This window comes from Saccopteryx leptura, chromosome 6 (assembly GCF_036850995.1).
Source record: "Saccopteryx leptura isolate mSacLep1 chromosome 6, mSacLep1_pri_phased_curated, whole genome shotgun sequence".
Lineage (NCBI taxonomy): Eukaryota > Metazoa > Chordata > Mammalia > Chiroptera > Emballonuridae > Saccopteryx > Saccopteryx leptura.
In genome coordinates, this window is record NC_089508.1 from 170,244,542 (window position 1) to 170,256,829 (window position 12,288).

Consider the following 12,288-nt stretch of genomic DNA (forward strand, 5'->3'; position numbering starts at 1 on the left):
CCCCCTGTGTAAAAAGTTTGGGGACCCCTGGCCTACAGGATGAAAGCCGGACTCCTGAGCATAGTCCCACCAGGTCTCCTGTCCTCCCGTTACCTCCCAGAGGACTCTGACTCTAACCACGCCCCCTCCCAAGCGCTCTGTGTGTGCAAATGTGCAGTCTCCTCTGCTGGGAATGGCCTCCCCTTCCAGATTCAGCTCCAGAAAATATGAGAGCCTTTGCCTGACTACCCATCACTTTGCTCATCTGTTGTTTCACAGCATTTTGTATATTATACTGTTTATCACACTGTCCTGAATACTTAGTGAATGTGTTCCCCTACTCCTATTAGATTGTAAGCTTTTTGAGGGCAGAACTATATACATCTTTATACACCTAGTGGTTAGTATAAGGCTTGGTTCATGGCTAGGGTTTCATAAACATTACCAAATTGCTATGGGCCCTAGAAGGTGAGTCTCATTCAGCCTGGGTGTTGAAGAAGCCTCCCTTTGAGTTGTATGTAATTTATTGAGTATGTATGGGTTGGGCAGGGGACAGGTGATTCCAGGGGAAGAGAAAAGCAAGTACAAAGGCACAGAGCTTGAAGAAAGGCATAAGAATTAATTACCGAACACTTCTCAGTTTGTGAAACTATTACGTGAACACCTACCATGCTCATATCTGAAATCAAACCCAAACTCAGCTGCCGGACTCACTCTCCCAGCCGCATCCCCCACAGCAGGAAACAGCCTGCCCTTCAGCTGTGGCTCCAACCCAAAGCAAGAGGCCTCCATGATCTTCCTCTTTGTCTAACTCCACAGCTGATGTGTTACAGGCCTGTCAGCTCTGCTGTTAAAATATCTGCAGAATCGCCTGACCTGGTGGTGGCGCAGTGGATAGAGCGTCGGACTGGGATGCAGAGGACCCAGGTTCGAGACTCCGAGGTCGCCAGCTTGAGCGTGGGCTCATCTGGTTTGAGCAAAGCTCACCAGCTTGGACCCAAGGTCGCTGGCTCCAGCAAGGGGTTACTCGGTCTGCTGTAGCCCCATGATCAAGGCACATATGAGAAAGCAATCAATGAACAACTAAGGTGTTGCAATGCGCAACGAAAAACTAATGATTGATGCTTCTCATCTCTCCGTTCCTGTCTGTCTGTCCCTGTCTATCCCTCTCTCTGACTCTCTGTCTCTGTAAAAAAAGAAAAAAAAATCTGCAGAAACTAACCACTTTCCACTGCTTGCACATCTCCCTCCCTGGTTAAAGTCTCCGTAATCTTGCACCTGGACTACAGGAAGCCCTCCGGATTGGAGCTTTTAGGGACATCAGTAAATCTGTGGCAAAGGTGGTAGAAGAAACTGAACTTGATATTTTTGGAAGTATAATTAGCAAAGACACAGTAGTTAACTGGAAATGTTTACAGAGAGGGAGGAAAGTATTAAATGGCATGTAGTTATGCATATGGTGGTCAGATTTCTAGTTTCTGGCCGGGGTAACCAGGTGGATATTGAGATAAATTCTTTATATTGAGAGTGTCTTAATTTGTTTGTATTATTGGAGTCACTTTTAGCTATGAGCACTTATTTATGAATATGTTAGGATATTCTCACATTTTAATAAGAGAATTATCTCTGTAGGCTGCCTGAAAGGTAGTCACCTGGCCTCCAGTGGGACACTTAAAACAATAAGATTCTCATTACCTCTAGTCATTATCAAAGATCTCCGAGCATTACAAAGTTCCTTTTTCTATCATGCCAAGATCTAGTATTTCCGGTAAGGCCACAAAGATACATCATTTGCTTATTTTAAGATGGTTCCTAAGTGTTTTCAGAACGTTTTCTTCTTTAGATCACTGTCACCATCACTGGGTTCATTACTGTGGTCATTGTCATCAAATACTAACATTTGTTGAGAGCTTACTATCTGCCAGACCTTAAATAAGTGCTTTACATGTACAATCTTATTTAAAACTCACAACAAGCCTGTGATGATGGTGTTATTACTTTTAGTCTGTAAGCTTGTTAAAGAAAAATTATTTGACATTTGTAAAAATGATAAGGAAAACATTATTCAAAGGTATACCATGAATTTTAACAAGTCTTGAATACCCTTACTGCAATACCCCTATTGCAATAGGAGAGAGAGATTGAACTCAATTCCAAATACAAGTGGGCATTTATTTCTAAGGAGCAGGATAAGGAGGCCAGTAGGTAGAAAATTACTAACAGGAAATATCAAGGGTAGGAGGATTCTTGCAAAACTAGACTAACAGAATTTTAGCTTAAGGCAGGTCAAGGGTTCGTACATTACAGATGGGAGGTGAAGAACCTGATCAGGTGTCAAGGGTTGTCAAATATCAATGGTAGTGGCTGTACTGGCATGCCAGCACATGCTGGGGAGGACCGCTGACCCAATTTAGCTTATAGTTACAGCTGAAGTAGAAAATTCTCACGAGCCTCAGCATTTAGGCCCGAATCTAATCTTGCTAGCAAAGGCAGGATACGGTCCTTAGAACAGTGTGTGCTTGCGAGCTTTTGCAAAGATATTGTACAAACGTGCTGAAGTAACTGTAATCTTGTGGGTTTTGCCTATATATACCCCCCCTCCTGTGACCTCATTGCTGTTCATTGCAAGAGGCACGGCGGGCAGACCACTGGCCAGTGAATAAAGTTTCCAAATTGATTGCATCAATTTGGGCTCCGGTTCCTGGATGTTGCGGTTGCACCACAACAGGGGCATTACTTAGCAGGGTTCTATGCTAAAAGGAGGCTGGGCAGGCCAAAGACATGAGGTACAGAGAGAGGCTGGGAGCAAGATCAAGATCTAGGCAAGAAGAGGACTCAGAGGAGCCTAACTAAAGTTTGGTCAAGGAGATAGTCTTTCTCAAGCTACAGTGAGGACAGTGACAAAGTTGCTCATTAATCTCGGGATGTTTATGTTGTAATATAGTGTCTAAGGCAGAGTAAATGCTTATTGACAGTTACCAAATGATGAAGTGAAGATAAACTAAGTTAAAGAACTGGCACAGGCCCTGGCCGGTTGGCTCAACGGTAGAGCGTTGGCCTGGTGTGCGGGGGACCCGGGTCGATTCCCGGCCAGGGCACATAGGAGAAGCGCCCATTTGCTTCTCCACCCCTCACCCCCCCTCCTTCCTCTCTGTCTCTCTCTTCCCCTCCTGCAGCCAAGGCTCCCGAGCAAAGATGGCCCGGGCGCTGGGGATGGCTCCTTGGCCTCTGCCCCAGGCGCTAGAGTGGCTCTGGTCGTGGCAGAGCGACGCCCCGGAGGGGCAGAGCATCGCCCCCTGGTGGGCAGAGCGTCGCCCCTGGTGGGCGTGCCGGGTGGATCCCGGTCGGGCGCATACGGGAGTCTGTCTGACTGTCTCTCCCTGTTTCCAGCTTCAGAAAGAAAGAAAGAAAAAAAAAAAAAAGAAAAAAAGAACTGGCACAAGGTCATGCAGGGAATGGTAGACCTGGCAATGAATTAATGTCTGCAAGACTCTTAAGCTTTCAGCTCTCAGTAATGTTATGATGCCTGCCCTTCCTCCAACCATCCCAGCACTGCTTTCAGCTGTCTTTATGCTTTCCAAGGGAAACAAATGTGAATTTTAGTCTCTCTGCCTTTGGCACTGCTTCCATTAAACATAGACAGTGTCTTCCAATTCCAGCTACCAAAACTGCAGAAGCTGCTTCCAAAATCTACTCATAGGATGACTCAATTTGAAAATTGGCACATGCTAAAATAAGTGTCCCTGTAGCCTTTATCAAAGATTTCAAATAAAGCATGGTTTGAAGAAAGCACAATAAACTTACATAAACCATGTGCAAAGGATTGATGGCTTGTCTATTAATAGTTATTGTAGGCCCTGGCCAGCATCGTCTTAACACACTGAGGTTGCTGGTTCGATTCCCAGTCAGGGCACATACAAGAAACAACCAATGAATGCATAAATATGTGGAACAACAAATTGATGTTTTTTTCTCTTTCTCTCCATCTGTCTCTCAGTAAATAAACACATTTCTAAAATTAAAAAATACTGTACTAGAAGATGTCACTGGCCATGTTTGTCTATGGCCCAGGACAAAGTTAGCATCTTATTCTTGAATCATAAGTTTGCATTTGAGGATGAGACTCGCAGCCAAAGCTTTAGGGACAGTCTAATTGCTGTAGCCACTGGATCCATTCTTGGTTAAGAGGGTCACAAAGCTTTTGTTATTAGCCTTGAGGAGGCCCTTCTCCCCAGGGCCCTTGATAAAGCAGGTCCCCCAGGGATCCGGTGGGTAAATGAGCTGTGACTACTCACCAGCTCCAGCTCCACCCATGGTACTAGCTCCCCAGATCTGGGGTTCTTGGGGAAATTATCTTTCTGCTAAAGAGTACGAAGCTAGTATGAAGTTTCTGCTTCATCTAGACAGGTGTTGATACCTCTTCTCTGTGCACAGTCTGGGGTCTAGACTGGCAACATTTCCCTTTGATGATGGAGAAGGAAGGAGGAACGAGGGGAACCCGGAAAATGCCCATGCCTATAAAGCTGCCGTGCTGCTGACTGTCCCTGGCAAAGGCAGTCCAGCAGGCTGTAAACCCAGTGAAATCACTCAACTTCCTTGTAACCTCACTTCCTCATCTGTAAAGCAAAGAAAATGGTGACAACTATTAGACAGACTTGTTACAAAGATGAAATCGTGTCACAGATGTGAAAGCACTCAGACTTTTAAGAACATAAAGAGGGAAGGAGATAACGCCAGCCTTCTCCATTAAAAGGGCATGTGAAACCGTCTGTCTTTCACAATGGAAGAACTTCCATACCCAGCACACAGCTCTGACCTAATTCCAGGATTCTGTTTCTGCAGATAGCTGTTTCACAATGGAGGCAGGAACTCTTGGCAATATATAAGGCAGCGTTCAAGTGGGCTGGAGACACACCGGAGAGTCACTTCTTCTGCCTCCATCAGACTGCCCTTGGCCACTGCAGCAGCATGAGAGTGGGCGCCTTTGTCCTGCTTTTGGCTCTGGTGCTTACGACCATTATCTGTGAGTATCTCCCTCACAACGCTGCCCCTGCCTTGATGCCAACAGCTCGTGTCCTTTCTGCCCACATAAATATGGGTCATACACATCACACAAATAAGAAAGGCTTTTTTTTCTCCATCAATAAATCACTAAATCATATCATCTCAAGCACCGAGTGGACTTAAATGGTCAACTAAGGTCAAATTCTGATCTATGTCCTTTGTGTGACTTCTTTGGAAAGCTTTCAGACTCGGCTCTGACTTGACATCATTAGTGACAGAAACCTTACTCCTTCGTAAAGCAGTCCAGCACGTTATTTGGCAGCATGAATGGTTACGTTCCTTCCTCTATCGAGTTAACATCGGACTCCCTAGCATTTTCAACCGCTGCTGTCCATGCCTGCTATAGAAGAGCAGACCTTCCTAAATACAAAGCTCCCTTGTTCTTGTTCTTTTTTTTTTTTACTATTTCCTAAGCTCTGATTATGAGGCAGAAAAGAATACAACAAACTTATTATTATTTTAGCAGCTTTTCCATCCTTTTGGCTACTCTCTAACCCTGCTCCAAAAATAGATCTGCATTGAGCTTCGACCTTTTTTATATTATGCTGATACAAAAGTTATAAAGAGAATTTTATATTATTATGACAGGTTGAGAGAGCTGCAACATAAAGACTACTTTTCTAATAAGATTAGGGTCTTCTTCCAAAGTGTAACTTTTTTTGTACTTGTTTTCCTTGCAGATGTAGAATGTGCCAGACATGATCAGCAGGTCAGTACGTGCATCTTGATATGAAAGCCCTACTTTTATGTTATTTTAAAGCCAGTATCAAAAGGGTATAAAGAGGGACAAATATAAGGTGATGGAAAATGATTTGGCTTTGGGTGTTGGATATACAACATAATTGACTATTCAAATGATGTAGTGATGTTTGCCTGAAATCTGTGTACACTTATTGATCAATGTCACCCTGTTAAATTTAATTCTCTAAATAAAAAAAGAAAGAAATAAGCATTTGGTTTTTGATAGAATTGAAAAAAGAGGTGTGTTAGATAATAAAATGCTTGTACTACGTGCCTTTAGGAAAAAAAGCCATTATCAGTAAGAAAATTTTTGATACTGGACATAATTCCAGGACTACATATTTGAAGAATTATTAAGTATCAAAACTGCCTTTATTCAAAATCTTTAGACAGACTTTTCTAAAATGGAGGTGATGGAACAAAATGGTTAGACAGCTGGCATCAGAGTTAGAAAGTCCTGCGGTTCGAGTCCAGCTCTTTGATCGTGTAGCCATGGGCAACGGTGCTTGCCTCCTCAGGTTATGGTGAGCCTTAAAGTCGTAGTGATTGCAAAGGGTTCAGCGCAGTGCCTACACCCAGTGAAGCTCTGTGAGGACAAGTCCTGATTCTTCTCACTTTGAAATGAGCCACACATATATTTGTTCTCTATCTAAAAGAATAACTTTAACTGGAGCTTGCCTTCATAGCTCATATTAAGAAATGGCTATTGTTGGGAAAATGTAGGTGTGGTGGCCAAGACTTTAAACCAGCAGTCAGGTTCTTTGGGTTCTAGTCCAAGTGCTACAGCTTTATAGCTGTGTGACCCTGTGGCCTAGGCAGCTCTTTTGATGTCTTTGGGTCTTTTGTTTTAATCTATTAAAGAGAATAATTAAGGCAGATCTGAGTTCAAGCCATCCCTCATGATTTAGTAACTGCATGAGAATGGAAATGCTTCATGAGTATTAAGCCTCAGTAGTTTGCTGGTCACACTGAGTATGACATTGATTCTGGCACTAGGGGCTGAGCAGGCAGGGGAGGAAGTGAAATCATGCCATCTTATTCTCAGCGCAGGGTGCTCTAATTTCTGTTCTGCTCCACTAGCCTCTGAAGTCCCTCTGCCGATGACTCAGGCTTACCAATCTTTGAATCGCTGGCACTCAGCTCAGCCCTAAGCCTTAGGTGCATGGAGCTTAGTAACTGAAGTAATGAATAGGTTACCTAGAACATATCCAAAGGGTAGGGGGAATTCTACTTTAAGTTTGAGCACATTTCAGGTTATCCAAGTAGAAATATTCAACAATTAGTAAAATAGCATGTTGGACAGAAAGAGCTGGAAATGCATTCTTCTGTATAGAACTAGAGTTTGTGCAGACCTGGAAGTGAGCCCAAGGGATAGAAAGAATAGCCATTATTCATTCAGTATTTTTCATGCCAGGTAGTGCTAAACATTTTACCTATATCTTCTCCATTATGTATTTGTTACTTTGATCTGACAATGGAGGCATATCCCCTTTATTTTGCAGATAAAGAAACTAAGGCGTAGAGAGGCAAAATAATTGTCCCAGGGTTGTATGGTCAGGATTTGAATTCCACTGTGTTTGACTTTACTATTCACACTCTTCAATTTGCTCACAGATGGAAAACCCCGGAAATTTCTTTCTTGGTCTTGTCTACTTGTTTCCACAAGTGGTTTATCACCTTGGCTTTGCTCCAGGAATTTCGAACAGTGGTTCTCAAATGTAAAGTTAACATAACATGTATCCATCTATGTTATATGTATATGTTAACTGCTTATATGTATAACAAGTAATTTGTTACCAATATTTAATGGTAAAAAGTTGTCAATGATGTACTAGTTATTAAAACTACAGCACATATTTCTACAATATACCTCCCATTTGCATTTACCATAGATAGAACATTTTAAGTGAAAGAGAGAAATAGCAGGAAACAATGTGCCGTGGGCGTTGAGAACTGATACATCAGCCACTATAGGGAAATAGATTCTATATCTAAAGAAATTGTGATTTGGTTACCAGCTACTATGAAGAAACTTATCACTCATGATTTCATATCCAATATAAAAAATCTGTATACTCTATATGTTTCAAATACTTGATATAACTCAAGGTTAGATGAGGACAAACAATTGGAATAAGAAATAAATGCATCGAGAGCCTTCTGAACTTGCTTGGGATATTCTAAATCCTGAGACTAAAGATTTGGTTGAAGGAATTGAAGACTTTTAATATGCATTTTCAGGTTGATTGCAGTAAGTTTAAAAAGTTACCCCCAGGAGAAGAGAGACTTTGTAATAAAATATATGGACCAATTTGTGGATCTGATGGCAAGACTTATGACAATGATTGCTTCTTTTGTTCTGAAGTTGAGTAAGTATTGAAATAATTTTCTTTTCTATATTTAAGGTACAATAATTACATGTTAAGACAAATGTATCTCAATTCGAAGAAGTGGTTTGAGCCATAAGGAATATGTGAATCATCTCACATTGACTCTGGTGAACAGAATTCTTGCAATTGACAGGATTTGGAATCCCTGGTGTCACTGTATCCTTATATATATATTTCTGGTAGTAATAGTCAATCAGGGAAGCCTAGCATCTCTGAGTTGGAAGGAAACTTAAGGGTCTAGTTCAACTTCCAACTACTAATTTATTGCTTAAACTCCCTCTACAAAATGTCACCAAGTCATCCCATAGTCTGTGCTTGATTATTTCCAGGGACAAGGAACATCCATCCTCCTAGGAATGCCAGTCTGCAACTGTTAGAATGAGCCATGTTTACTGTTGAGCTTTAGCTGAATTTGAATACATTAGCGCCCCCTAATGGTTAGTACAAAAGGGAAACAATATCTGAAAACTGAAGAACTTGTTCTGTTTTAGAAAATGATTTCTCCACAAAATATATGTTGGAGCACTAACAAAAATTAAATTTAGAAAATCAAACAGCCAACAGTAGTTTAAATGTTACAAGGTAATCATCTCCAAGATATAATAGTGTCTGCTCAAAAATAATTAAATGATGAATTATATACTAGAATGCATAGAAACATATAGTTCCTTTTAACTCTTTCCAAAATATACATGAATAAAAACAAACATTTAATATTTATGTTATATTGTTCTGGTTCTTTTTTTGATTAAAAAAAAGTGTTATAAGAAGCATCTAAATGTGTATCCCCTTTAAATTAAAAAATTCGTTGAAATATGGTTTCAGGGACATAAACTGTGATGTATTTGAAACATTACCCTCATGTAATCAGTACTAGTTGCTAAAATATTTCTAAATTATAGTCACTCCTCTTTAACACATCAGTAAGTGGAATGATGTGGGTACATTTTTGTGGTTCATTGGTAAAGTCTGGATGCTAATAAAATTCCTGAGCCTTCAGCATTTACCATTTCTTATTCTTTCCTCTCCACAGAAAAACTGACAACAAACTTAAATTTTTACACTTTGGAAAGTGTTGAATCTGTCTCGTGATTCTATTCACAAGAAACACATTTCTTAGCCCTGGCCGGTTGGCTCAGCGGTAGAGCATCGGCCTAGCGTGCGGAGGACCCGGGTTCGATTCCCGGCCAGGGCACACAGGAGAAGCGCGCATTTGCTTCTCCACCCCTCCGTCGCGCTTTCCTCTCTGTCTCTCTCTTCCCCTCCCGCAGCCAAGGCTCCATTTTAGCAAAGATGGCCCGGGCGCTGGGGATGGCTTTGTGGCCTCTGCCTCAGGCGCTAGAGTGGCTCTGGTCACAACATGGCAATGCCCAGGATGGTAAGAGCATTGCCCCCTGGTGGGCAGAGCGTCGCCCCTGGTGGGCGTGCCGGGTGGATCCCGGTCGGGCACATGCGGGAGTCTGTCTGACTGTCTCTCCCTGTTTCCAGCTTCAGAAAAATGAAAAAAAAAAAAAAAAAGAAACACATTTCTTTTCCCATATAATCTTGCCACCATTACATCTTGATTTCTTTGTGGAATAAAATAGATCCAAATGAAATAAACATGAGTGATTTTTTTCAGTTGAAGAGTTGAATCTTCTAGACTTGTTTCACTTTTGGGTGATGTCTAATAGACTATCTTCAAGCACATTCTGGAGAGGAGCAGGCAATGAAGACCAGTAGTGTGAGTCAGAAAATCAAAGGACCTAATGCTGATACCTTCTTTATCTCAAGCTAGGAAAATGCCCCCTGTACATTACTTAGTTCTGAAAAGTGAACAGCTTAAGAAGGGGTTAAATTCAAGCTTTACAAGTAAACTAAATGTAGATGATTGAATTTGACTTCTATCAGCACAAAGCAAGGACATTATAGTATCTCATCCCAGATCATCTTTTTTGTGTGTGTGACGGAGACAGAGAGAGACAGAGAGAGGGACAGATAGGGACAGACAGACAGAAAGGAGAGAGATGAGAAGCATCAATTCTTCATTGCGGCACCTTAGTTGTTCATTGATTGCTTTCTCATATGTGCCTTGACCGTGGGGCTACAGCAGACCGAGTAACCCCTTGCTCAAGCCAGTGAACTTGGACTCAAGCTGGTGAGCCTTGCTCAAACCAGATGAGCCTGCGCTCAAGCTGGTGACCTCAGGGTTTCGAACCTGGGTCCTCTGCATCCCAGTCCAACACTCTTACCACTGCGCCACCGCCTGGTCAGGCTCACCCCAGATAATCTTGTAAGTCAGATGTCAACTCCTGGCCCAGCTGTGGAGTTTGTTAGTAGCATTCTAATGTACGCTATGAATGCTTTCAAACTCTGAATTGCTTCTAGTTCCCATAAAAAGAATCCACAGACACACAGAGGGAAGTGAATGTTTTATTAGAGATTGTGGGGAGTGCCCAGGATGAGTATCACCTGCACACCTACAGCCTAAAACTCCTCATTATATTTCTACCCTCCACACTTGGCTCTTGCAATCCCACTGTGCAAATCTTTGTCATTTGTAACATGCAAAGAAAATTGCCATAACATTTTAAAGATGCAGGAATAAAACAACATAAAAACAATGAAATACATTACCAAAACATGTAACTAGACGTGAAGCCTACTCAAATTCTGAGATCTCACTCTGTTTCCTTTTTAATTAGTTCTTCCTTATATATACGCATAGCAGGTATTACTACATCCAATAAACAGGTCCTTCTCGGACAAGTAACTCCTGTCTGTCTCAGAGAACAAAGTTCAGCTGAAACACTGACTTTGGAATTTTAATTAACAGTAAGAATATAGATCAAGGGAATGGAAGTCAGGTCTATAAATACGTGTCTTAACAAAAAACATCCACCTGGACTTCCTGAAAACTTTTCAGAATTTCTTAAGAGGGAAAAAAAACTACGTCAACATAAAATTAAACATTTTAGATCACCTGCTTAAACACTGGAAAGAAACTACTCGAGTTCTGAAAGATGCTTCTGGAGAGTTTGGGAAACTATCCTATCATTTCCAGGTGCTTCTTCCTTGGGACGTGGGGACATGAAGCATTTACTGCTCAAAAATAGGCTCAGAGTTTGTTGAAAACTAAGGCTGGGCCAGCCAAGCCCTGTGACTCAGCCAAGAAGCAGCCTGAGTCTGGTGTCTCATTCACCGGATGCCCAGTTCCTGAACCTCATTCCGGTGAGCAAGCGCACAGTTCTGACCACGGCCGCCTCCCCAGCAGAGGCCCCTACCTCTCACCCTGCCCAGTAGCTAGACCCTCTGGTTCTCTGCACATCTCGGTTGTGCTCCTTGCCTCTCTCCTCCTCTCCACTTGACTTCTTGAAGCCCAGGGGCAGATACTCCAAAATATTGGCAATCGTCTGTTGTGCTGCTCAGCGCCCTGGTCGCCCCATCTCTGTTTTGGCTGCCTGCCTGGGTTCCAGTTTTTCTTATTTCTTTCTGAGGCCCACAGATTGCTTGAACAACCACCCGTTTGCTGGAGCACCACGTAGATATGACCACATCTACCCTGCGAGACTGGATTTACTCGGTTATAATATTGATATAAATGGTTAAGACATATAACCATTGATAAAGAGAGTGATCATTTTGCAATATATACAGTCATGATGCTGTGCATATGAATCTAATATAATGTTATATGTCAGCTATACCTTAATTTTTAAAAGTGCATTAAAAAAGAAAACCTAATGAAATTAAAAAAAAAAAAAAAAAAAAAGGATGGGAGCTTTGGAGCTAGAGAGCCCTGGGGTCAAATCTAGATTCGCCACTTCTGAGTAACCTTGAGTTAGCAGTTTAAGCTTTCAGACTGGCGTGAACCAGTGTGCATCCAGTATATAATATGGGGGTTGCACATAATTAGCAAGTGATAAATGGATGGTTTCAGAATTAATGACAGCAAAATTCTGTGGTTGTCCTAAATTTGTTCCTTACGCACAGTGGATGGCTCTCATTTAGGTTTGACCCCTCATCGTCTACTTCCCACCCCATCACACCTGCCTGACCCCTGCCTGACCCTGTCTTGATGGACGCCACCACGAACCTTCTGTCAGAGCTATCAGTCACTGTCTCAGCCAGAGAA

General features: G+C 42.1%; 1 protein-coding gene across 1 annotated transcript; it reads left to right on the forward strand.

Moving 5' to 3' along the window:
• The first annotated feature begins 4,751 nt into the window (after positions 1–4,751).
• Positions 4,752–9,777, forward strand: LOC136376886 (serine protease inhibitor Kazal-type 9-like). Its single transcript, XM_066343377.1, has 5 exons — positions 4,752–5,002; positions 5,724–5,752; positions 8,026–8,153; positions 9,208–9,276; positions 9,691–9,777. The coding sequence occupies exons 1-4, from the start codon at positions 4,948–4,950 to the stop codon at positions 9,251–9,253; spliced, it is 258 nt and encodes an 85-aa protein (XP_066199474.1). The 5' UTR covers positions 4,752–4,947; the 3' UTR covers positions 9,254–9,276; positions 9,691–9,777.
• Positions 9,778–12,288: the final 2,511 nt, after the last annotated feature.